Source organism: Spea bombifrons, chromosome 10 (assembly GCF_027358695.1).
Source record: "Spea bombifrons isolate aSpeBom1 chromosome 10, aSpeBom1.2.pri, whole genome shotgun sequence".
NCBI classification, from domain to species: Eukaryota; Metazoa; Chordata; class Amphibia; order Anura; family Pelobatidae; genus Spea; species Spea bombifrons.
The window spans coordinates 23,291,206-23,317,813 of record NC_071096.1 but is presented as its reverse complement, the minus strand read 5'-3'; the positions used below and the strand labels follow the sequence as shown (position 1 = coordinate 23,317,813).

Here is a 26,608-nt window from a genome sequence, read left to right as displayed (position 1 = left end):
GGTGCATTATCCTGCTGGAAGTAGCCATGAGAAGATGGATCCATTGTGGTCATAAAGGGGTGGACATGGTTAGCAACAATACTCCGATAGGCGGTCACATTTAAGTAATGCTCAATTGGTACTAAGGGGCCCAAAGTGTGCCAATAAAATGTCCTTTACACCACCACCAGCCTGAACATGAAAGTCTGACCCTGCCACCTGAATATCACAGTCAGACCAGGCAATGTTCTTTCAGTCTTCCATTGTCCACTTTTGGCGAGCCTGTGCAAACTGTAGCCTCAGTTTCCTGTTCTTAGCTGACAGTAGTGGCACCCGGTGTGGTCTTTCTGCTTCAAGTATTGTGCGTGAGATGGTATTCTGCATACCTTGGTTGTAACGAGTTGTGCCTTTCTGTCATCTTGAACCAGTCTGCCATTCTCCTCTGACATCAACAAGGCATTTTCGTCCACACAACTGTCGCTCACTGGATATTTTCTCTTTTTTTGGACCATTCTCTATAAACCCTATAGAGATGGTTGTGCATGAAAATCCCAGTAGATTATTATTATTACTTTTATTTATATAGCGCCAACAGTTTATGCAGTGCTTAGTAGATCAGCAGTTTCTGAAATACTCAGACCAGCCTGTCTGGCACCAGCAACCATGCCATGCTCAAAGTCGCTTACATCCCCTTTCTTCCCCATTCCGATGCTCGGTTTGAACAGCAAGTTGTCTTGACCTAAATGCCTAAATGCATTGTGTTGCTGACATGTGGTTGGCTGATTTGTGTTAACAAGCAAGTGAACAGGTGTACCTAATAAAGTGATTGCATATTCTGACAGAAACCATCTATTCTCTGACCTTCGAGATCTCCAGACACCGACTTTTCCTCATACTTATTCATTCCTTACTACAATTAAATCATCTTCAACCACACAGTCCCTCACCTTTTGCCTCATTCCTATTCAACATCATAATAGACTGTCAGCTTGCAAGAGCAGGGTCCTCTTCTTCTCTTGTACCATTATGTTTTACTGTGTTGATGTAATTATTCATTTTGTATATTGTCAATTTGTATTCTCCCCATTGTAATAGTGATACAGACTCTACTGATAAATAATAGGGAACTTGCGTGTTTATATAAACATGAAGTTATTGGAAAAGAGACTTAAATGAGAGCAAAATGTATCTACTGCCGATCTACTAAACGATCCAAAGAGAAAAAGATTGGAGTTGCGGTGTTTTTTTTTTTGTTTAAGTAAAATGCTACTTTTATTAAATATGATCTAATAAAATAAAGCAAAATGAAAAAAGAACTCATATTTTTAAAAACATTGATCTTAGCTGCAAAGTATCAGCAATAATGTCTCTAGTAAATCATGTAAGAGACTGCTGCCGCCAAAGTAAGAAAGCACCTAACTCCCATTGATACATTTCTGAATGGCTATGCTCAATGTCAGAGAAACGCTAGTGATAGAACCATCCTAGTGATTATAATTGTCTAAAAGCTATGCATGACTGTGTGTTATCTCCCTATCCAACCCACCACAGACGGGTGGCTTTATCAGGGGTCATTCAGTTAACTTTAGTATTAAACCTACCCTGCCATGGATGTCTGTCTCATCTGTGCAGGGCTACTAATATTGCTCAATTGTTTTTCGAGGGCTGTCCTACAAAACATGGGTCATTACATGGGGGATTAAAGGAACAATCAAGCCATTTTTAGTGACTGTTCCTGTATGTTAGTGCTCGTTACATCATACATGGTAGTTTATTCAGTTTATTTAAAAAACAATGCTAACTTCACAGAGAATCAAAGCAAGGGAGTAGCTTGATCTTCCCCTTAATAATATTTTCCAATATTATACCATGGAGTAGTTAGCGAGCAGTCAGGTAGACAGAGAGGGTTCATACCTGATCGTGTAGAACTTCATGTAAAGTCACAATGTTGGGGTGTCCTTGACACAACTTCAGTGCTGTCACTTCCCGCTGAGTGTTAACTTCCATCCTGTCAGGAACAGAAATAAGATGGGGTAATTAAGTGAAAATGGAATAAAGCAATCAGTTATCAGCAACTGGAAGAAATTATTGAGGTGAGGGAATACGAAAAAAGACCTGAGAGAGGGAAGGCCCTTGGTGACAGAGGCATTCATATAAGATACTACCTAGGGAAGAGCTGGAAATACGAGTGAAAGACATATGAAGAATATTGTCACTCTTGGGGTTTCTCCTAGGCTCTTTTTGCGGGAGCATTGTATTTCTTGGCCTTGCATTATTGTGGATCCTGATTGTTTGGTTTATGTATTTTCTTTGGTTTTGACCACATGCCTCAAACTCAGGGTTCAATCCTGTTTTTGCCTTCTTGTACCCTAAATGTTTATTGTCATGGTAACCCCCTAAGGCTGAGGACACATGGGGGTATGTTTGAGTTTGGGAGGGGGGCACTGGTGGATTCCTGGGGATGCTTCTTACCTGCCTGTCTGCCCAGTCCCCTCTTATGTCTATGTAACCATGTGCTCATTGGGGACACAGGGTGAATGGGAAACCCTGTCTGGTGTGCCCTAACCAGACCCCCATGAACTAGCTGGCTATGGAGCCTCTACAAGCCAGGAAACACTTGATGTGCCTGACCATGACCTTGCCACAATTTCCGCCTGTCCTGAACCCATCAAACGATGTACGATAGAAACTGCGTCCTTGGCTGCACCCCACCCCCAAATTTCTATCTTTTTTAAAGATTGTCTTAAAAAGGGTAGAACTCCTGTCTTAGTGTATGTAAGAAGGCATTTTTTTGTCTACAGGTTTGTACCCTGCAAGATTATCAAGAAAAAACAGAGATGATTAAGAAAGGAAAACAAGGAAAGGGATGACAAGAAGCTGCTGATTTTTATGTCTGTTAAAACAATCGAACCATTAAAATAACATTAAATGAACAAGTAATTTGGTGGAGAGATATATATACACAATGCCAAAAAGCGTGGCATATGAATGTATGTATGGCTGAGCAAAACCAACTGAGGGAACAGGAATGGCAGACGTATAAACAAGTATATTAGAAAAAGAAAATTATGGACAAATACAATGCAGGCATTCAAGAAAAGACTGGATGTTTTTCTGAGGAAATTGAAGAAAATGATTTAAGGGAGAAGCTGTCCTATGCCATGTGTAGGATTGATACAAGCTGTGCTACATACTTTAGTGTAAGTGGTAGGGTCAACTTAGACAACCTTTTGCTCAGGATTTTCACAGCATACTCCTTCCTGGTCTGTCGATGTCGACATTTTCGGCAGACAGAAAAACTGCCAGAACCCAGGGCTAAGGCTTGCAGATCCATATCATACTGCTGGAAGAATGCAGAATCCTGAGGGCAAGTCCAATTAATTAGACAGAGGTTAATAGCCCAGCAGAAATGTAGAATTTAACTCTTTAAATGACACAGATCCAGACAAATATTTTCACCCTGGAAGGTCAGGAACATTTATTATGTAGTTTTATTTAGTTATATAACAACCCTATAAACTTAAAAAGGAAGTTCACCTATGAATGAAGCAAAACTATTTATTTTGCCCTGGTTTAAGGTAAACAGTGTGGAGGTAGCATTCAGACTATGCTAGGCACCTTAGGGAGCATGATAAAATATTTATGTTAAAAATATATCTTATGGTCATTATAGGTGTAAAAGGAGCTAAAGTGATCTGACCTAACAAAACAACATTTGGCCAGTTGATTTCACATGCTCACAAAAAACACAGGTGGAGACTTTTATTTAAGTACAAGGCAAATGTGCAAAGGTAAATAGTGTATTGCATTGTTTGTGAAAGCAGTTGTGTAAATAATACGTGAGGGGATCTGTAAAAAGAATGAAGCGTTTTGTTTTTTGTTAGGATGAGGTTTGTGGAGCTCTGTAAAGGTGATGTCATTGTCCCTATAAGAATTGTGTGTCTCCTCAATACTGCATTACATTATTTTTACATTCTTGTAGCAGTTAGTTATATCTATGCTAAAATAAATCTTTATTACCAATGTAATCCTGTGTGTGTTGGCCTTTCCACAATATTAAACCATCCATTTTCTTACCAATAAAGCATTTTTTTGTGATTATTCTCTCTACATGGAATTAAACTGTTTACCCCTAGATGGCTCCTATGTAAGCAGGAGATTGCAAAGAGGAGTTTATCCCAGTGACTAATGAGTTAACCCCTGGTCCCATTAACACAGGTGCCCCAGGTTTAAATCTGCACTGTGGGGTGGGGGAAACAGCCTCTCTCTCTGACTGAGAACATCCCACTGTATATTTTCCAACGTGCTAGAAGTTTACTCTCTGCTGTGGGGACCAACACCATTACTCTGTCTCCTTGTTGAAATCCCCTCATTGCAGCAGTCTGGTCATAAAGTAACTTCTGAGCCCCCTGCTTTTCCATGTATTGGCGAACAAGGGGAACAACGCTAGTGATACGCTTCTGTATCTGTTCTACATACTAGGGCTGCAACTAACGATTATTTTAATAATCGATTAGTTGGCCGATTATTTTTTCGATTAATCGGATAAAAAAATACATTTTAAATTGAAGAAAAATTGCAATAAAAAATGTACAATTTACACTTTCATCTCTTTATTGCAATGGCCTCTCTATTCACCTTCTTATTTTACTGACATAATAATAAAAGCTACAAGAACCCAAACACAGTGTTTCTCAAACTAGGTTTTAATACAAAGTTATTAGTAAATATTAATTCATATGTTAACTATTTTTCATATTTAATAAAAACTGAGAAAAAAGCCTTGTTTAAATTGTTTTTATTTACCAAACTGCCCCCAGTTATGCACATCTGACCCCCAGCTTGCCACTCTGCCCCCATATATGCCTTATACCTCTTATATGCCAGATTCCACTGTGCCCCCTGATATGCCACTGTGCCCCTAATATGCCACTGTGCCCCTGATATGCCTTGTACTCCTTATATGCCAGTGATATGCAACTGAGCCCCCTGATATACCTTTTACCCCCTGATATGCCTAATATCGATATGCCTTATACCCCCTATATGCCCTGAAATTCATAATACCCCCCATACACCAATATAACTCACCCATACACCACTCTGGCTCCTCCCTCTCCCATACACCACTCTGCCTCCTCCCCCTCCCATACACCACTCTGCCTCCCCCCTCCCATACAGCACTCTGGCTCCTCCCCCTCCCATACACCACTCTGGCTCCTCCCCCTCTCATACTCCACTCTGCCTCCTCCCCCTCCCATACACCACTCTGCCTCCTCCCATACATCACTTTGGCTCCTCCCCCTCCCATACATCACTTTGCCTCCTCCCCCTCCCATATACCACTCTGCCTCCTCCCCCTCCCATACTCCACTCTGCCTCCTCCCCCTCCCATACTCCACTCTGCCTCCTCCCCTCCCATACATCACTTTGGCCCCTCCCCCTCCCATACTCCACTCTGCCTCCTCCCATACACCACTCTGGCTCCTCCCCCCCACACACCACTCTGGCTCCTCCCATACTCCACTCTGCCTCCTCCCCCTCCCATACATCACTTTGGCTCCTCCCCCTCCCATACATCACTTTGCCTCCTGCCCCCTCCCATACTCCACTCTGCCTCCTCCCCCCTCCCATACACTGCTCTGCCTCTCTTCCTGGCTCCGTTACTGAGAGGCACTTTCACTGCAGCTTCATAGAAGCCTCAGTGTAAGTGAAGGGCAGTAACGGAGTCTGTCTGTGCGATGCAGACCCTCACCGGCTGACAGAGAGGATGATTCAATAATCAATAATCAATAATGAAAATCGATTAGTTGTTTCAGCCCTACTACATACTGTACAACACTAGTTTCTGGTACCCCATTGCCCTTCCCAATCATCTTTGAGTACATCCAACATCCATATCTACCATATAGGAGCTCAAACGGAAAAACATTTAAACTCTTGTATCGCAAATAATAGGTAAGTAGCATATCCCAGTGTTTTCCATCTCTACTAACCACTTTCCTTAACATCCCCTTGAGAGCACGATTAAACCTTGTTGGTTGAATTAATGGCCGAATTCTCCTCAGAAAAAGTTTTTTCTTTATTTAGATTATGCGCATAATCGAGACAAGGCACACAACACACAAAAGTCGAAGCGTTGTCTAATTACATATTTGGATTACATGGTTTATATAACTTCTTATACTTCTTATCTGCTTCTAATTGCATGCATCATTCTGATTGGTTACTTTTTAAGCAGGTTACGCCTCTTAGTAGATATGTTGGCGCAACTCGTGATATATCATAGACTAGACATTTTCTACTGTCTTTGTCAGCAATAATATTTATGATAACATAAGCATTTTTCTAACAAACCTTTCGACGAGTCTGTCCATCTGAGGGTGATACATGCCTTGAAAACCTTAGTGTATTTTAAACAGGTGACACAATTCCCTCATGAGTTGAGAAACAAAAGGGGTACCTTGATCAGCGAGTATCTCCTTTGGTATGACTACTCATGAAAATGCATGCACCAGTTCTTTAGCAATGTTTTTAGAGGTAGCCTGTCAGGACCGCGGACTGCCACCTACCTCGCGGGGACGATCGCCGTCGCGGCGGGACGGGTTCTGAGCGCCGCTTTCCTTGTGGCACGATCGCTTGTCCGCGGGGAAGGCCATATCCCTGGCCTCGATTTTGCCGCATGCCGCGCTTGGCAAAAGCGCGTGCTTTCCTCGTGGCAGGGGGCCGTGGCTTCATTCGAGAAGATGGAGGGAGGCAGGAGGGAACTGCCAGAATCCATTACCCCTATCCTTCTCATGCCAAGGAGAGGGCAAGAGGTGTGTGGAGAAGGGGAACAGGTGTGCAGAGGAGGTAATCAGGTATGAAGGGGAGGAGACCTCTAATCAATAATTATATTGGAACTGTGACTTCGGTTATGAACCTACGCTGCCTGCCTTTGACCTTGGAACTGTTTGATTAACTATGCTGCCGTTTTACCTTTTGTTGGGACTGTATGCTTATTATTTGTTGCTCATTAAAACCTTGCTTATTCAACCTGCACTACGCTAACCGGGAGTGAAATAAGGGGAGCCCTCAGCTAGGATCTCGGGGATGACAATTGGTATTCCAGGCAGGAAGCACAATATCTTTTTACTGCCTCTTGTACCCCTGGCCAAAAGAATCTCTGTAGGATCCTCTCCTGATTTTTCTCTACCCTTAGGTGTGTGTGGGCAAAATCTAGAACCTTTCTAGTATGATTAGAAGGAACCAATAACAGTTCAACCTCCTGCCTCTCTTTAATGGTTACTCTATACAGGAGATCTTTCTTAATAATAAAATATGGATATGTACTGGTTCGACTCTACAGGTACGCCATTTACTTCTATTACTCTACTGCATGCATTGGCCTGGTCTCGTCCAAAATTGCCACCAGAAAAGTCACAAGGAGCAGAACTGTTTTCTTAAGATTCACCCTCCTGGTTAAGATGTACCTATATAAAGCCACAACTAACTCACAGAGCTTGCTCACTTGAGTTGCTTCTGCACAGAGATAGTCTCTTTTGAAGTAGGCTATTTTAAGTAGGAGTTAAAAAGAAAACAGGAGTTTAAAAGACAAAATGAGATTAGACAAGCTACCGTTATATACCTATTTGGACTGTTGTTGTTTAACTTTTAGTTTTGTACTTTTTAACCGTTTTTGTTTTTCTTCTGGGTATATTTGTTTAACTGTTTATTTTTTAGATTGCCCGTTATTAATATATTTCTTCCTGTACTTGATAATTCTGTGTGTGGTTATGGGAGTTTGATGGTCTTATGCACATCTTGCTCCATGTATGCATGCCTGGATAAATCCGTCCAGGGTCCATACATCTGTGGCAGGTGTGAGCAAGTGGCTTCTCTGGAAGCTCATATTGGAGATCTGGAGAAGCAAATTGCAACTTTGAGACAGATTGACAATCTTGAAAGGAGTCTACTGCTTACTGAGTGTAGTGGGGGCAGGTAGTGAAGAGGGAGGAGACAAGTCAGCTGGGGAACAGGCACATAGCTGGGTGACCGTTACACATGATAGCAGAGGGGGAGGGAAGAGGAAAGGTTTAGCTAGCCCTGACCTTGTGCGGCCTAACAGATTTGCCCGCTTAAGTGAAGATGTTGGGTGTATCAGCTAAGGAGTAGCTGTACTGGAGGAAGTTCCTTCTTACAGCCGAGGGAACAGCCCCTCTAGTGCGGGTGGGGCTGAGTGTGTAAGAAAGGCTAGACAGGATGTGGTGGTAGGAGACTCTATTATTAAGAGAGTAGATAGGGTAATCTGCCTCTCTGATCGGCTCAACCGGACAGTTTGCTGTCTCCCGGGTGCTCAGGTCCGGCAGGTTTTGTCTTTTTAGAGCACTGGGCTGATTTTGTGCTTGGGTACAATCTTTATAGCCGCGATGGATTGCACCTAAATGGAAGAGGGTCTGCTGTGCTGGGGGACAGGATGGCTAGAAGGCTGGAGGGATTTTAAACTAGTTGAAGGGGAGGGGCAAAGAAATCTAGAAAAGGTAGATAGCACAGAAAGGAGAGGGGCTTTAGATTAGAACAAAGGGGGCAGGGGCAAGATCAGAACAGAGGAGGTATGTAATAATAAAAAAGCACATAAAACACAAGAGACTCGTGATAAATGTATGCTTACTAATGCAAGGAGTCTAAATAACAAAATGGTGGAACTAGAGGCAATAGCATACACTAAGCAATATGACATAATAGGCATTACGGAAACATGGTGGGATGAGACGCACGACTGGGCAGTTAACATAAATGGGTACACGTTATTTAGGAAAAATAGAAATAAACAGGAAGGGAGGTGGAGTATGTTTGTATGTTAGCAATGAGCTAAAATATAATATTAAGCAACTTGAATGTGACAAGGAAAATGTGGAAACTTTATGGGTAGATATCAGCTTGTGGCACAAAAAGGAAATCAACTACTGGTTGGGATATGTTATAAACCACCTAATGTTAATGCCAATGAGGAAGAACAGCTGTTAGAGCAATTTGAGAAAGCTGCACATTTGGGATAGAGGGACTAGTAGTTCTGCAATGGGAGTCAGGTTTTTGAGCCTGTTAAATGACACCTTCATGTCACAACTGGTACAAGCTCCAACTAGAAAGGATTCTTGTCTGGATCTTGTTATAGCAAACAATGTTGATCTACTGTCAAACATTCAAGTGGGGGAGCACTTGGGTAATAGTGATGACAATATGGTGTCTTTTGAAATAAACTCAAAAAAGGAATTGCACATGGGGAATACTAAAACATACAATTTTAAAAAGGACAATTTTAATAAGATAAGGGCAGCTTTACAACATATTGACTGGCATAAACACCGAGGGACAAATGGTAAAGAGGAAAATATTAGAAAGGTACACTTCTCAGTATGTACCATTGGATAATATATATAAAAGAAACAGATTGAAACTAATGTGGCTGAGTGGGAAAGTAAACCAAGAAATTAAAAGTAAGAAAAGGGCTTTTAAAGCATTTAAATCAGACAAATCAGAGGCATCCTATATAACATATAAATAAGCCAATATTACATGAAAAAAATTATATGATTAGATGGGCTAAACTAGAAAATGAGAGAGGGATAGCCAAAGAGAGCAAAACCAACCCCAAAAAGTTATTTAAGTACATAAATTCTTAAAAAAACAAAAAAGGAAAGTGTACACTAGAAACAGAGATGAGAGTGTTAGACTTGCTTTTGGGACTTGTACGACCCCATGAAGAGAACTTAGAGTGAACTGGGGTGTATTTCGACAAATCTTTAGCGGACTGGTATCTTTCCACTTGTGCCACCATGGAGTCATACGTGGTGGGATTCCCTTGGCCAACCCATTTTCTTAGGCCACGCCAGAATTCCCGTAGTAATCTATCAAGTACCAGAGTCTCCACAATCTGTGCAGGGGTTTGAGCCTCTAGTCTGAGCCACTTCCTTGCTAGATTAATAAAATCAAACAACTGTGATCTAGGTGCTTTTTCCTCATGGAACCGCCAAGCCCAGAGGCGCTGGGCTCTTACTGTTACCGTCACCCCCATCCTTGCCAGAATTTCTGCTTTAACCGAGTGTAATCAGCACCCTCTTCTTTCAGGTCCAGGTCTCCCAGCAAAAAGGGAGCAACAATTCCTGCCCACTGATCATGGGGCCAGGCATCCCAGGTCGCTATGCCTCCACATCATCCTCAGAAGTCATTTTCTGGAGACAACTGCTTGCCCTTATCTGAGAAACACTGCTACCTTGTGCAGGTATTCCCCGGACGGCAAGATGTTGTTATACCTCTAAGTATAGCATGGTCCGCGTTTTGCGCTTCAACCAGGATCCCAATTTGTGCTGCCAAAACACTGTTGTGTTGCTACCGAGGCCACAGCTTGGCGATTAGTCTCTTGTTGCACTGTTGTAGCCTGAAGCAGGGCCCGTACAACATCCTTTTAGCCTTTAACTGTAGTAAGGTTAGGAACATGGCATCCCACATGTAGTAAGGTACCTGCTAGGACACTTCTAGTGCAGCCCACCTTGTAGCACACTGGAACTTAACCCTGGGGCACCTGTGTTAATGGGACCAGCAGTTAACCCATTAGTCACTGGGAAACTGCTTTTTCCAATCTGCTGCTTACATAGAAGCCATCTTTCATCCCGTCACAACACATTTCACATGAAGACCATGCAGTTAACAGTCCGCAATATATTTCAGGGTAAACATTCCTAAGATAAGGTAAAATGGCATAGTAGTAAAGAAACACAACATGTGGACAAACTATACATTTCTATAAGTCTAACATGCCTTTTGAACCTCTGGTATACTTTAGTGTAATAAAACTCCCATAACCCTTATCATAATTCTGGCGGTTACAAAAGTTATATTTCACAAACCATACCTGCATCTTTAAATTAACAAAATTATAAAATATTATTGGATTATTGGAATATATTTGCGTACTTTTTAAAGAGAATATTTACGGGGGTTGACAGGTTTTGGGTGCCTCCTTTATACATTGATTCCCGATTTTAAGCCGGGACCATATACCAAACAAAAGGCTATTAATTGCTCAGTAACTGATTGGAAGCCTTCTGTGCAACATTTTGTATATTTATATCCAGTGTCCACATGGTTAGCCATGTATCTCATGTAGTTGCTACTAATAGGGCTAAACATAACAATCGGGAAACCAGGGCATATAACCAATGGAGTTCACTAAGGAGGGCAACAAGGAATACCATAGGAACTTGGAAGTGCTACTATACTGGTCTATTGTGTTCTCCAAGTACCATCTCCACAATTCAATTGTTCTTTTTCTCAATTTTCTCTATTGTCAATAGAATTTTTATCTCCTTCCAGTCACCCGCACCACCATACTATATCTGTATCTTGCTCATTATTTTCTTTCCCCCTTCTATCATCAAAGGTACTTTTTACTGTCACCAGCTCCCTCTCCCCCTCCTAACATTTTCTTTGTTCCCAAGTCCTATTTCCACCTTCTCTCACTCTCTCTTCTTCTACTTTTAGCAGCTGGGCATATCTCCCCAAATCCCGGTTCTCTCTTATTGCTTCCTTTCCTTTTCACTGCCACTCAAGGTTCCAGAAACCTCTATAATCTCATCCATACTCCTTGCCCCTTTTACTATTGCTCTATTGAATGCACGTTCTGTGTATAACAAACTAACAGCAATACATGACTACTTTTAGTTCCCTGCACCTCCTCGTTTTAACTGAAACCTGGCTAACCACTTGAAACACGATCTATCCTGCGGCTCTCTCCTATGGAGGCCTCCAACTCACTCACACTTCCAGAACTGACAAGAAGGGTGGTGATGTAGGCTTCTCACTCTTCCCAACTTGCACTTTTCAACCTATCCCTTATGTTTCATCACTATATTTCTCCTCATTTGAGGTCCAGCTATTTAATTCCATCTCTTTACACATTGCTATTGTGTACTGTTCCCCTGGCCCTGCTAATATCTTGCTTGACCACTTCTATCCCGCTTCCTCTCCTTTGATGTCTCTTTTGTTATCCTTGGAGACTTCAGCATCACAGTAGACTCCCATTTAAGTCCAGTGGCTTCAAAATTTCTTTCCATTATCATCTCCTTTGATCTCATACAGCATGCTAACTCCCCTACTCAAGATGATAGTCGCACCCTGTCCGTGATTTTTTCTAGCATGTGCTCTCTCACTAACTTCTAATTCCCCTTTGCTCCCAGTCCTTCGATTTTCTTCCAACAATCTTGTCTAACCAGAGACATTAGCTCTCAATCTTCAGAAATCCCCATCCAATTTACTCCCTGCTACCTCTTTTTCTTAACTCCACTCCATCTGCTCATGAGAATATAGCCCAAACTATTATTCACTCTTCACAATGCTCAGGTTTCCAACCCTGGCACACAACAGTAACCCAACACCTTCGATATTGCTCCAGCACTGCTGAACATAGCTGGTGGAAGTCTCATTCTATGTATTACTTCCTACACAATAAATTCATGTTTCGTTCCTACTACTCTGCTCATACTCTTGCTAAGGAAACCTACTTTACCTTCCTTATCTTCCTTATCTCACAACCCTAAACAGTGGCGTCGCTACAGGGGGGCAAGGGGGGGCAATTGCCCCCCCAGGTTATTCCTTGCCCCCCCTGTTGCCCCCCCGCCGAATTTGTAACCCCTTGACTGCTAACGACGGCATGGTGGCGCCGCTAGCAGTCCCAGTCAGGTGCTAACGATGGCACCATGCCGTCACTAGCACTACCTTACCTTGATGGAAGTCTGTGGACCTCCATCACCACCTACCCCGGCGATCTGCCCCTCAAACTGAAGGGCATCACCAGGGCCACCCGATCTGCCCGGTGACTTCTCGCGCAATGACGCGATGACGTCACCGCGCAACTTTATTAACAACTGACAATTGTCAGTTAAAGAGGTATGGGGGCATGCTGCTTAGATGCCTGTTTCTCAGGCATCTAAGCAGCTACATACCCCCAACATATACCGTTGGAAAGGTAATCACCTCGCCTTTCCAACGGTATATAGATTGTAAAAAAATAATAAAAAATATTAAGTTAAAATAAAAATGTGAAAAAAATGATTTGGGGGTCAGATAAAAAAGATCAAAATTGCCTAGAGACCCCCAAATTAAATTATTTAAACAAAGTAGTTTAACTTTAAAAAAAAAAAAAAAAAGTTTAAGTATTCTAGCTAAATGATCACTGTGGTAGCCAATGTTACCACAGCGATCATATAGCTATAAAAAGTCGCATTCCCTTTTAAAAAATGGCCGATACTAATTTTTAATCCTATGATCCCTTTGATCATGGGGTTAAATTTAGCCAACGGTAGAGGGAGGCAATTTTTGAAATCCTGATGAACTGCAAATATTATTAAAATCAGCCATTTAGCCTGTGCGGTACGTGAGTAACCATCTCATCCCTGGAGCGCCTTGCATTTTTACTGCAAAACTTATTTTTGCTGTAAAAGTGATTTTTTTTCTCCCTTTACCATCATTTCTTTGGGATTGTAAGGGGAAAGAATGGTGTGTGCTTCTGTGAGTGAATGTATTTAAAGTATGGTGTGTGTGCTTCTGCGATTGAATGGAGATATGAAAGGCATGTGAATGGTCAGTAATTAGGGTTGAAGCCTTGACGTGGCATTACTGCTCACGTAGGAAGTTAAATTATGGCACAAAAAGTACACATTTGCAAAGAAGACATCCCTTGGCGCATCAAATGAGGGGCTGTATGTGTTTCTAGTACAAACCTGGAGTGCGCAAGACACAAATGAACATGTCGCTATGGTTAGAAAAAACATATTTTCTAGCCAAAGCGACATATTCCATCATTATTTGTGCACTCAACTTTTGTCCTAGAAATACATGTAGCCCCTCATTTGAAGCTCCAAGGGGTGTAGTTTCTTAAAATGGATGAATTGTCTGAGTGAGGGAGAGCATGAGTTAATATGTGGATGAATTGTCTGAATGAGGGAGAGCATGAGTTAATATGTGGATGAATTGTCTGAATAAGGGAGAGCATGAGTTAATATGTGGATGAATTGTCTGAATGAGGAAGAGCATGCGTTCATATGTGGATGATTTGTCTGAATGAGGGAGAGCATGAGTTAATGTGATTGTGCGTATCATAGATGTATAATTGTGGAAGGGCAAAGATGGCACTAGCAGGACGTTTGAGCCTTGGGGACCAAGATGGCACAGGCAGGGTGTATATGGGACAAAGATGGCAAATTGTATGTGTGTTATCTGGGTGTGCAACCTGTGATCTATCCCTGTAATTTAGGGGGTTTTAAATATACCATTAATGCCGTGTTTTTATGTGAATTCCAATTGATCTATACCTGCAAAGCTGGGTTTGTGTGTTCTTCTGTAGATCCATATCTGCTATGCTATGTTTCCATACATTATTTATGTATACCTGCAAATACAGGGTTTGTATGTCTTGTTCAGTTGATTAATACCTGCAATGCTGTTTCCAAGTATTAATTTGATCTATACCTGCGATGCTACGTTTCATATATTATTATTGTATACCTGCAAATACAGGATTTGTATGTCTCATTCTGTTTATTTGATATATACCTTCAGTGCTGAGATCATGCAAAGCTGATACATGCAAAGCTGGGTTTGTGTGTTAATGTGTTGATCTATACCTGCTATCGGCAGCAGGGTCTAATATTTATATATATATTTATATATATATCGGCAGCAGGGACTAATATTAATATATATATCGGCAACTGGGGCTAATAGTAATATATTTGGGCAGCAGGGGCTAATATATATATATCAGCAGCAGGATCTAATATTAGGCCCTGAAATCATTTAGTGCAAAAGTTAAGGTATTGTGTTGTTTAAAGGATTTCAAGGATTAGTCGTACTAAATTGTGGCTTCAGGCTTCCCATGTTGAATGATCAAGTATTGTATTGTCCAATAAGAAAAGTATCATTCCATAGCACATTACTTTTGGCAATATATATATATATATATATATATATATATATATATATATATATATATATATATATGTGTGTGTTTTTTCAGTGGTATGATTTAATGGTGGAAATTATTAATGCCCCCCCAGTTTGACTGTGGTATCTTGTGTGCCACCCCTATATATTGTTTCTAGAGTCGCCACTGACCCTAAACACCTCTTCAGTTCTTCCAATTCCCTTCTTCACATTATCATAACTACCCCCTTTGACTAACCTTACTTTGGCACATACTTTAATAGTAAAACTGAAACTGTCAGATGTGATACATCTGAACAGTCCCCCTCTAGCCCTTGCCCTCTCTTTGACTCTGCTTCCTCATCTACATTAAACTGTCTATCTCTTGTCACTGAAGATGAGGTTCATGCTCTCCTTCTTCCCTCTTGTCCAACCACATGCCCCTTTGATTCAGTCCCTTCTCATCTTACCAAATCTCTCTCATGTAGCTTATAGCTTCAACTTCTCTCTCTTTACTGGATCCACCCCATCCTTCTTCAATCATTATACCATAACTCCTATCTTGAAAAACCCCTCCCTGGACACAACTGATCTGTCCAACTAATGTCCCCTCTTCCCAACTTCCTCTCACCTCCAAACTTCTTGAAAGAATTGTTTACACTTAACGAAGTTTCTTGACTCGAACTCCTTACTTGACCCTTTTCAATCTGGATTCTGCTCTCAACTCTACTAAGACTGCCTTTACTAAAGGTTACTAATGATCTCCTCACTGCTAAATTCAAGAACAACTCAGTGCTAATCCTACTTGACCTTTCTGCTGCTTTTAACACAGGACCACCCTCTTCTCCTAAAAACTCTTTGAAATCTTGGTCTCCATAACACTGCTCTCTTCTGGTTTACATCCTACCTTCCTGGACATACCTTTGCCTCTCCCGCTCCAGAAACACTTCCCCCCTCTCCATTAGGGTACCCCAAGGCTCAGTTCTAGGACCCCTTCTATCCTCACTTTCCATTACCTCACTTGGAAAACAAATCTCAACCCTTGGCTTTCAATACCACCAACAGTGGCAGTTTCACCTCTTGCGTAATACACCATAACTCCCTCTAGATTGCAAACTGGTTTGAGCGGGGCCTCTCTCACCTGCTGTTTCTGTAACTCAAATTGTTATGTTATATATTACTTATGTTCTGTTTACCCATTGTACATTGCTGTGTAATAATGTAAAAATCTATAATAATAATATGCCTAATGTTAAAATTTGTTTAAATTACCTTCATAGCAGCACTTAGAGCCAATGTAAGGCTACCAGGTTTGTCATCTGATGGAGCAGGTGTATCTGTCATTATTGCATTCAAGCTGAACAGAACCGAAGGTGCAACAAAGGAGTAACCCTGGGCCACAGGAGACAAAAATACATTGGTTAAGAAGTTTGAGAAAGCAGAAAGATTAGTATAGCCAAATAAAATATCAGCCATTTGTAGACACAGAAGGGAAACAACGTAGTACGGACCAGAAGGTCTAGGATAAAAAATATAAAAGGTAACAGAGACCTGGAACACATGAGCACCAGATGGTGGAGTGTCAGCTGGGGAGTATACAGGATCAAGGCTGGTAAATTCATCAGAGAAATTGCTGACATCTGTCTCACTTCGAAGAGTGGGTCGAAAGGGGGGAGAGACCTTGCGTTGGGCTAGTGCATCCCAATCTAGTCCCTACAATGAAGAAACAAAACAGCCGATCCATAATTGGGCCAAAAAGCGCTGTGGTAGAGGAGACCATGCCATTTTGGCAAACATGGCACAATTATTAAGATTAATTAAAGGGAAGTAACACAAGAAAGTAAGAACAGTACACACCATCAAGATTTTCAATAAACAGACACTAATTATACAGAAGAACAAAATCCTCACTTTGAAAAAGGGATGATCCTTAATTGGGCAGGCACCTGTGGCTCCAAGGCGTTTTTTAGGGTCCTTCAACAGCAACTTTTGCAAAAGGTCCCGAGCTTCTGCACTCAACGTTGATGGATATGATGGATCCATCTTTAGGATCCGCCTGTTGGCAAAACCAGTACTCATTACACACCTCCACTCCCATTTTTTTGTTTTAAAGTAAGATAAACTTTACCTTTCTGTTAATTTTGGCTCTTTGTTCTAACTTGACAAACTCTTACCTTGAAACATCGCTTTGTGTGTTCTTTTCTCCTTCCAGAGTGAAGGGAGATGCTCCTGTTAGAAGTTCATATATTAGGATTCCCAAACTCCACCAGTCCACGGACTGTTTAATGAGACAACACCCCCAAAATCATCATAAAGTTCTTCGCGCCTCACAAAAAATCTATTGTTTGATCTCAGTCTCTTCTCTTTTGTATCAAAGCACTTACCTTGCCATGACCACCCTGTCCACATATAATTTCTGGTGCCATATACTCTGTAGTCCCACAAAATGAATAGGTGCGATCAATCTTTAGAAGACATGTCCAAAGAAAGAGAAAGCAAAAGAGAAAAAGTGTGAAGTGTACAAAAAAATCGGTAGGTAAAGTCGGTACAGAGTAGGTAATTAGAAAGTAGAAATTATTACACCCCCACCAAGTCTCACCAGTGATATATACACTTAGGAGTTAAAGGAAAACAATCACCTGAAAGTCAAGGTCCTACCTCACATGAAGGAAGGTGTCTGAAAGCACTGGATTTGTTTTCAAGTGGATTTGGCAGCTGCCTGGAGGATCATTTTACAGGGATACTATGGGAGGCATTTGGGTATGACTAAATGGTAGCCCCTTTCAGATTCTAACAGGGACAGAGGGAACATATTATGTATGGAAATAAAGTCTGAATTCTTAATGAGAGTATGCTTTCTGTGTAGTTCATTATTTTTTCAATTACTCGATTAATCGGATAAAAAAATAAATGTACATTTTTCATTTAATTAAAATAATTTAATAAACAAACAGGATGTTTAAAAACAAACAGCAGAATAAAAAAAAGTTTGAGAAAAATGTATTTCTTGTTTTTATTTCTTAGTCTGCTCCCCCAGGTATGCACATTTGAGCCCAGGCTTGCCACACTGCCTCCCAGATATGCCTCTCTGCCCCCCAGATATGCCACTCTGTCCCACCAGATATGCCTTATACCTCCTATATACCACTGTGCCCTTGAAATGAGGATGTGCGTAGACAACCTCTGCTTCTGACTGGCACTTTCGATGGAGGTTCTATGACTGAGCACTGGAAGGTCATGTGACACCGGTGCTCCATCATAGAAGCCCCAGTGGAAGTGCGGCAGTAGCAGAGGATGTCCGAGGGTCTTCCGAGGGTCAGCTGGAGTGATGTAAAGCAAACAGCCACTGGACTCTGAAGTAAAATGTGTGGAAACTTGTTCTCTAGAGCGGTGAATCACAATTCACTGTTAAGGAAAGCTTGATGGATAAATCTGGGTTTGGCAGATGCCAAGAAAAACGCATAATGCCTAGTGTAAAGTTCCAGCATGACTGTGTGTCTGTGCACAAAAGGAGGTCAATAAAAACATGGTTTAGTGTGGGCGGAACCCACACAATCTGCACACGGCCCTAACCCTTAACCTCACTGAATTCCCTTGGTATAAATTGTATGCCCATATTCGTTTGGTCATATAGTGCACGTTATAACTTAAAAATGGCTCCCTTTAAGCCAGGGCATCTCTTTCAAGTAACTAATCAGCTGTGCTCAAGAAAAAAAAAATGTTCTCTTAGGTAGCAATCAGATTTATATGTTGTTACATCCAACGCTTTACTACCATAAGAAGAACATCTCAATAAGATGATCACTCATTGATGTACTGCAGTTCTGCAGAGAAAGCCTGCCTTTTTTCCACCTCTGGGATACGGACGAATGCTAAGGCTAACAAACCCTTTTTGCCAAAATCACATTTCCAAGATATGGTCAAGCTTGCTTTGAGTATCGTCTGCCTGTTTTTGAAGGCAACTCATAAAGAACCTTAGCAGCGCCAAATTATTTTATGGCATATTATCTTCTTTTAAAAACGCTGAAAATCTCTTTCCCATCACAGTGTAGCTAAAACATAACCTTTATTATTTAAATTTGGAAATAAAAGTAAAAACACCTTGATGAAAACGGCCTGTCAAAGCGCACAGGCCTTTCTTTCTGTGATACTTTTTTTGTATGGTTAATGCAGATTAGCTCAGTAGCTCAGGGTTATGATACACTGCTCTTAGAATTTCATCTTAGACCTCATAGAAGATGATAACATCTCTCAGAAGATTTTGCTGTAGTCATTTGAGTTTTAGTACCTAATAAACCTTGTTCAGGAAGATTTCTAAAGTACCCATATATATAACTGAAATTACAAGCCTTTTTTTACTAGTAGTAACCTAGAACTCTCACCTCTTGAGACAAGAATTCCTTGCTCAGGCCAAAGTCTGTCAGCACCACATGACCATCACTGTCTAGTAAGATGTTCTCCAGCTTGATGTCCCGATATACGATGCCCAACTGGAGACAAGAGTTTTACAATCAGTAGAGCCCCTATTCCCATGCCTAATTCGTTGAACAATGAAGAGGAGGAGTCACATGATCTGTGGGTAGGGATTCCTTTGTATAAAATGAGGTGTGTAGTTCTCACCTTGTGCAGGTGCTCCAGTGCCAGAATAATTTCTCCAGAATAAAACCGCACAGCATCTTCAGAGAAGTTGTCCCGCTGAAAGAGGTGCGTGAAAAGCTCCCCACCGCTAACATAGTCTAATGGATGCAGAGTCAGCCATATAAAATGTAAACTAAATGGACTGTAAAAAAGTAATCTACACTTCAAGTGACACACATTAAAGAGTTAACTATTTTTGCTGCATGAGGGACAAAATGTGTTTTGGTATCTGTCCAAGCAGAAGATCAAAAGATAAAGGCAGACAAGTGCTATAAGTCTGTCCCCTTGTGCCAAAATTACACAATGCCATGTGTACAAAAATGTTTGTAACTACAGCGTCCTAGAAAAAATAAGTATGAGCCTGTTCCTAATACTAACCAATACACAGAGCACACTCACCTAATATAAGGTGGAGTTTGGCTTCTGTCTGGAAAGCATAATGAAGGGTCACGAGGAAAGGGCTTTGTCTTACATGTTCCAACACAGTTCGCTCTGTCCGTGTGTGCTCAGCAGTTTTCTCCTTCTGAACAAGAGATGCTTTGCGCAATACCTTCATAGCATAAAGATTCTTAGCATCTGGGCCAGTCACTTTACGTACAAGAAAGACTTTTCCATATGCTGCAGTAGTATAAGCAGAAAAAATGGTATCGAGGGAGTAAAAGCAAACATCCTTAGTGAAAGAATAAACTAAGAAGGAAGGTTGGATTGAGGAGATGTCTTACCCCCAGTTCCCAGGATTTTCAACAGCTCAAAGTCTTCCATTCCAACTTTATCTTCATGTCCAGTTTCATTTACTGATGGATGAGAGATGTTAACAGGATTAAAAACAAAACACAGGTCTACGTGCATCACACTAATTTCATGAAAAAACTCCATTAAAGCAAATATGACAAAATAAACAAAACACCTTAAGCAAAATATTTATCTTTTTCAGTTTTTTCTTGCATTACTCTATCCACAATTCCTTAATTATTCAACCTCCCTTTTCTTACTCATTGGTCTCTTCTTTAACCTTTTTCTCACTAATATTCCATTCTCTTTGTCCTCGTCATCATTGTCTCCATACACTTCCTTTATTGTCCCATTTAAGGCTACAACCAAATCTTCTGGAGTCTCTGCAAAAAGGTCAGTAAACTCCCATGGTACATTTTATTTTCAATGCATTGCTTGCAAATGTACGTAATGTAACACATTGGTTCTCTAACAGTTTATGTTTGAGAGAACATCTAAAGACAGATGTTTGCCTGATTTCTAAAACTGAACTTATTTTCTTCACTGTTGCCATTACTTTGACAGCCTCTCTCAATTTCAGTTGCAACTAATGTTTTCGTTTCCAAAAATGAAAACATTGTTCAGTCACCCTCTTTCTAAAATAAGACAACTAAAAAACTTGTTCATGCAGTTGCCTTTTTTCCAGATTGACTATTGCAACTCTTTGCTGGTCTCCCTTGTATCTGACATTACCCTCTTAAAGTTGACTATGAATTCTGCTGCCAGGTGTATCTTTCCTAACCATCACTCTACTAATAAACATTCACAAAACAAAAACTTTTTTAAAAAAATGAACCAACTAACTGATTAACTCCAATCCTCTCACCTAAACTACTACACTTTTTCTTGTCTCAGTCTTACTCTTTAGTCAGTAGGGTATTAATGTAATTTATTAAAACAACGTTTACCCTGGGAGGGAAGAGTAAACTGGTATGTGTTCCAAAATAATAAAATAAACAGTTTAGTAGTCTCACCAAAATTGAATTTAAAAGAAAAAACCTGTGACAGGTTTAGGCTACTGACATTGATCAGTGAGACTGATCAATAATCAGTGAACTAAAGCGTCCCTAAAAATTGATCAGCTACCGGAGCAGATTTCAGGAGGGCAGCATGTTAATGTCCAGCAAGCCGCATTTGGTACATGGGCTGCATGTTGCACTCCCACGCAATAACAAATATCAATCTTAACTAAAATCTATAAAGGTCTAGTTAGATATTAGACTAGGTATCTAACATTGTAATATGTGTAGCATATTGTGTGTATAACAGAAGGCATCCCTTCCTCTTCCAAATTGATGATATCATCATTGGCACCTACAAGATATGATAGCCCCAAGAGCAAAATCAAAACTTGCCCCAGTACCATTTTCCCCACCATAAGAGGTAGACTTATTAAATTATTGCGCCAAATAAAACATATAGTACTACAGGACATTATTACTGTAATCAGGGAAAGTTACCAAAAATAAATTTGGTTATTGTTCAGCAATGGTACTTACTATGGAATATCATTAAAAATGTTTTTATTAGATAAAAGCACTAACAATTATATTTTGTGTGTTTTCATGGCTTCAAAAGAGGGCCCAATGGATGGGTACATCAAACATGGAAAAGGGGAATTATGGTAAAAATAGCAAAAATGCTCCAGTATTTAGGGTATGTAAAAAAAAACCAAAAAAAACCCATACACACAAATTAATTAAAAAAATGTAAGACATAATTATAACCTAATAATTTTAGGTCACTAATTATTGATCGGCCTCCCTGATCAATGTCACTGGCCTAAATTTGTCACTTAGAAGTGATCTTATAGTGATCTATTCTTATGTTTGCTTTTGCAATACATATTTAACCTAATAAAATCCATATCACTAACACTACACAGTACTGTAACCTAACCCTAAAATCTAGCCTTACCTATAACTATCCACTAGCAGGACCCTGGTGTTACCCCTTATGCTGTTTGCCAACCCCTAACACCTAGGGTATTTTCAGCTGTTATGTTATTTGCGTGGTAGTTGGTTCTGAGACACATTTGGAAAAATTAAGAAAAACACAAAATCTTTAGGAGAGAAACAAAAAAGCCATTCCAAAAAAAAGTCCCAAAACCCATGGAACAAGGAGACACCAATAAACCCTGCCATGTGGAAATCCTGATATTCATCTACATACGTGCAACAAATATTATTAAAAGGTAGAAGAAAAAACCTCAATCAGTTCCTGTTAGATTTGAGGTAGTGTCTCCCCGCATAGAAAGTTAAGGGGGAGACTTTGAGGTCATTGGGCTTTGTGCTTTCAGGGAACATATAGTCTATGAGATTATTTTTGTTCTTAGTAGCTGTGCATGAGGTTTAGCGGTTTAAACCTGGTTAAGCTGTTTAAACCTCTTTGCAATCATGATTTGGTGGTCTCTTGTGACAGTGTACTGTAAGGGCCGCTCTAAGGCAGGCCCCATTCAGGCTGCGGTGCTGCTCATCTCTGGTTTCCACGTCTTACTTTATTTCAGGTTACCCAATGTGAAGCATCTATCCCAAAATGTGCATGGCATATGAAAAGGTAGAACAAAAACCTCACCCCCCCCGTTCAATTTGTGGTTGCTGTGGGCCACCTAGAAATCTAAGTACAGTGTCTTTGAAATCTTTAAAGGGTGTGCTTCGAGGAAATATTTATATTCCCTCAAAGGGTTTAATTGATATTTGGGACCTCTAATGTGTCTCAAATGAGACATGGGCCAAGTAAAGTGAGCTGTCAAAATTCCAGACCCCACAATGTCTGAGAAACATGACTTATCCATGCTTGTGGGGTATTGCTGTACTTGAGGCTTGTTATTGAATACAAATCAACAACCGTTTTTGTTCTCACATATCCACATTGCAAAGTAGATGTGACAATGCTTTTTTTTGGTTTCACCAACTTGGAAAGGTGCTGGTATGCAATAGGATAGGCCAATATGCCCAGAGAAAAAGCGAGGTGCAACTGCAAAGTGGATGTCAAAAATATTCCAACTTTGGTAGGTGCTGGTATGGAATCAGCCACGTTGGACTAGTCAACATGCACCTAATCAGATTACCTGCACTGTCTAGTTTTTGAAAATATATAGATTTATTGGGTGACATTGAAATATGGGACCGCTACTGTGTCTCAAGTGAGACATGGACCTAGCAAACCAATCTGTCAAAAATCCATTTTTTAAAACTATGTTTCAATTTTGAATATTTAGAGAACAAAAGTGACTTAACTGGAAGATTGTTCTAGGCACAAAAATATCCGCCTTAGAGGCATTACAGAATCAATTCAACACAACCAGATGGAAATATATATGAAGAGGGATCACAATACATTGAAAGTTTTCATAGATTACAAAGACCAACGGGGGTGGATAAAAATTATTATTGTCCAAACCTCTAGGAAAAGAATAACTCTTAGAAGAAATGAAATTAGATACAGATGGACATTTTCAACTGCAATCCTAAAAGGAAAAGATTACATCATGGGATCTATTTTTTTTGCACTTTATTCATTATAGTTACATCTTATCATATATTGTTAATAATGCACTTAATTTACATATTAGCTATTTATGCATTTAATATTAAAACAACACATGATTAGCATAATTTCATGAAATTACACGATTAATATATGAATTGTAATTTATATTAGATTTTACTAATTAGTAAAACTACTGACTTAAGCATTTTATATTATATGGGTTAAATTATCATATTTTATATAATCAGATATTGAATAAAATGTATTATGTAAATTTAGGTTTGCGAAACTAAATGATTGGAGCACCAGAGTTTATTAGTGGAAATTCACTAAATATTCTGAAATATGTTTTTGGGTCAAAAGAAAAGAGGAGCTGCATTACTATTTTTGAGTAAACTAAAATTGCAACTAATACATGCGTTAGCTCACTCAAATGTAAGATACCAAATTGTAACTATAAAACTGAATGATGTACAGTACACATTTTTAAATATATATGCTCCAAATCAGTCACCTAATAGATTTATAAAAGAAATATTTACTAAATTGGAGAATTTCTCAATTAGTATTCTCATTTGTGGAGGTGACTTCAATTGTGTGACTGACCCCAAAATCAATAAAAAGTTATAGGCAGTAAAGGGAACCAGATTCACATCTTCAAGACACTTCCTCTGCCCTACAAAAAATATCACAATATGTACTATATGACTGCTGGAGGGTCTTTCACCCAACTGAAAGAGACTATTCATTTTATTCAAATGTACACCAAACATATTCCCCATAGATACACTACTAATGAGACCACCGATATTAAATAAAGTTATTAAGATAAATATAGGCCTGATTACTTGGTCTGATCATGCTTCTGTTATCCTTGAATTAAAAAATAACGATGAATATAAATGACGGACAAATTGGAGGCTCAATGAAAGTAGCTTGAATATTCAAACTTACTTAGATTATTTTCTTACTGAGGCAGAACATGGGATGTTGTGGTATACTTTTAAATGCTATCTGAGAGGTTTCATAATAAAGTTAGGGGCTGAACAAAAGAAAAAGAATAACCCAACTATAAATGAACTCCACATTATGTTTTCTAAACTAGAGAGGATAAACAAAGTACAATTTTATAAAAAAATGTCCAGAGAACATTCTTAAAATTAGAGCAGAAATACAGATTTAAACCTATGAGAAAATCAATATAGCGATTACTAAACTGAAACAATGAAGGGTACTATGGAAATAGGACTGGTAAATTGTCAAACATAAAATTAAAATAAAAAAACAAACAAACAAACAAAAAAAAAAAGTCGTCGACAAACAATATCTAGATCCAAAGAGCATTGCAAAAGCCTTTGGTGAATTCTATAGTGCATTATACAAGTGCAGATACTAAATGTGATAGTTCAAAGGATATTGTGGAATTCTTAGATGGCCTATTACTGCCTAAATTATCTGAATTTGATAAGACAATATATATATATATCAAATCTCGGCATACTGATCAGGCCAGTATTGTTCCTGGAAGAAATACGGTGGATAATACTCGTAGAATGTTAAATATAATTCATAAAAGTAAGATACATCAAATTGGATCAGTACTGATGGCGATCGATGCTGAAAGAGCATTTGACCGCGTCAGATGGGCCTTTCTTGATAAAAGTACTAGATAAATATGGAATAGTGGGTAATGTTAAAAATAATATCATGAACCTCTCTACTAATCCAAATACCAGGGCTCTCGGCTCGTTATTTCAATCTGAATATTTTCAAATAAATATCATTATTTATTTGAAAATATTCAGATTGAAATAACGAGCCGAGAGCCCTGGTATTTGGATTAGTATCATTAGTATCATTACTTGCCAGGGATGTCCTTTGGCTACATTATTGTACATATTGACAATCGAACGATTAGCTATCATGATTAGACAAAATAATGATATTATGGGTATATCAATATCACATTATACACTGATGACATTCTCCTGTCATTAACAAAGCCGTCCTCTTCGATTCCAGCTTTATTACATACAATTGAAATCTATAGTAGATATACCAAAATATATCGACTAACTGGTGACAAAAACCCCTATGGGAATCCCATCGCCACTGACTAGACCTAAGCCCCTGGGAAACAAATGAAGAATTAATGTGGTAATTTAGTAAATGAATACTATACGATATGATTTTCTCTTTTGGTAGAATTATCCAATTCATGAAATTATACGTATGATATGATATGCAACAATGAAACATCATTGGTATTTTATGGTACGATAAACAATATATTTATGGAAATATGTATATTTTGATGGATATAAATGAAATGAAGACGTTAATCATAACAATTTATAATAAAATATATCTGTTAAAATTAGGCAATTGGAGAAGATAGCAAATATGAAGATTATTAGATAATCAACGTAATCATAAGAGTAAAAATCTGGTCCACAATGTCAAAAGCCTTAAATCAATTTTTTTGTTTAAGCATAAATTTTTAACCCCTTAAGGACCGGGCTCGTTTTTTCTTTTAGTACCCTGTGGGACCGAGGCTGTATTATCACTTTTTTGGTGCATGTGTTCAGCTGTAATTTTCTCCTCACCCATTTAGTGTACCCACATAAGTTATATATTGTTTTTTCAGGGCAAGATGGGCTTTCTTCAGATACCATTATTTTGATCGTATCATCTTATTTACTATAAAAAAAATTAAAATTGAAAAAAAAACATTTTTTATTTGAAAAATCTTTAACTCACCTAAAAAAGC

General features: G+C 39.4%; 1 protein-coding gene across 1 annotated transcript in view; it reads right to left on the bottom strand.

Annotated features, from left to right (window-relative positions):
- LOC128467232 (ribosomal protein S6 kinase alpha-5-like) overlaps window positions 1–26,608 on the bottom strand; it is a 66,181-nt gene that overhangs the window by 29,011 nt on the left and 10,562 nt on the right. Inside the window, exons 2-12 of the mRNA XM_053448799.1 lie at window positions 20,298–20,369; window positions 19,975–20,193; window positions 19,558–19,673; window positions 19,320–19,427; window positions 17,322–17,402; window positions 17,112–17,215; window positions 16,849–16,993; window positions 16,489–16,650; window positions 16,210–16,329; window positions 3,207–3,340; window positions 1,894–1,987 (exon numbers count right to left, since the gene is read on the bottom strand). Coding sequence (XP_053304774.1) covers window positions 1,894–1,987; window positions 3,207–3,340; window positions 16,210–16,329; window positions 16,489–16,650; window positions 16,849–16,993; window positions 17,112–17,215; window positions 17,322–17,402; window positions 19,320–19,427; window positions 19,558–19,673; window positions 19,975–20,193; window positions 20,298–20,369 — 1,355 coding nt within the window. The remainder of the gene's footprint in view (window positions 1–1,893; window positions 1,988–3,206; window positions 3,341–16,209; window positions 16,330–16,488; window positions 16,651–16,848; window positions 16,994–17,111; window positions 17,216–17,321; window positions 17,403–19,319; window positions 19,428–19,557; window positions 19,674–19,974; window positions 20,194–20,297; window positions 20,370–26,608) is intronic.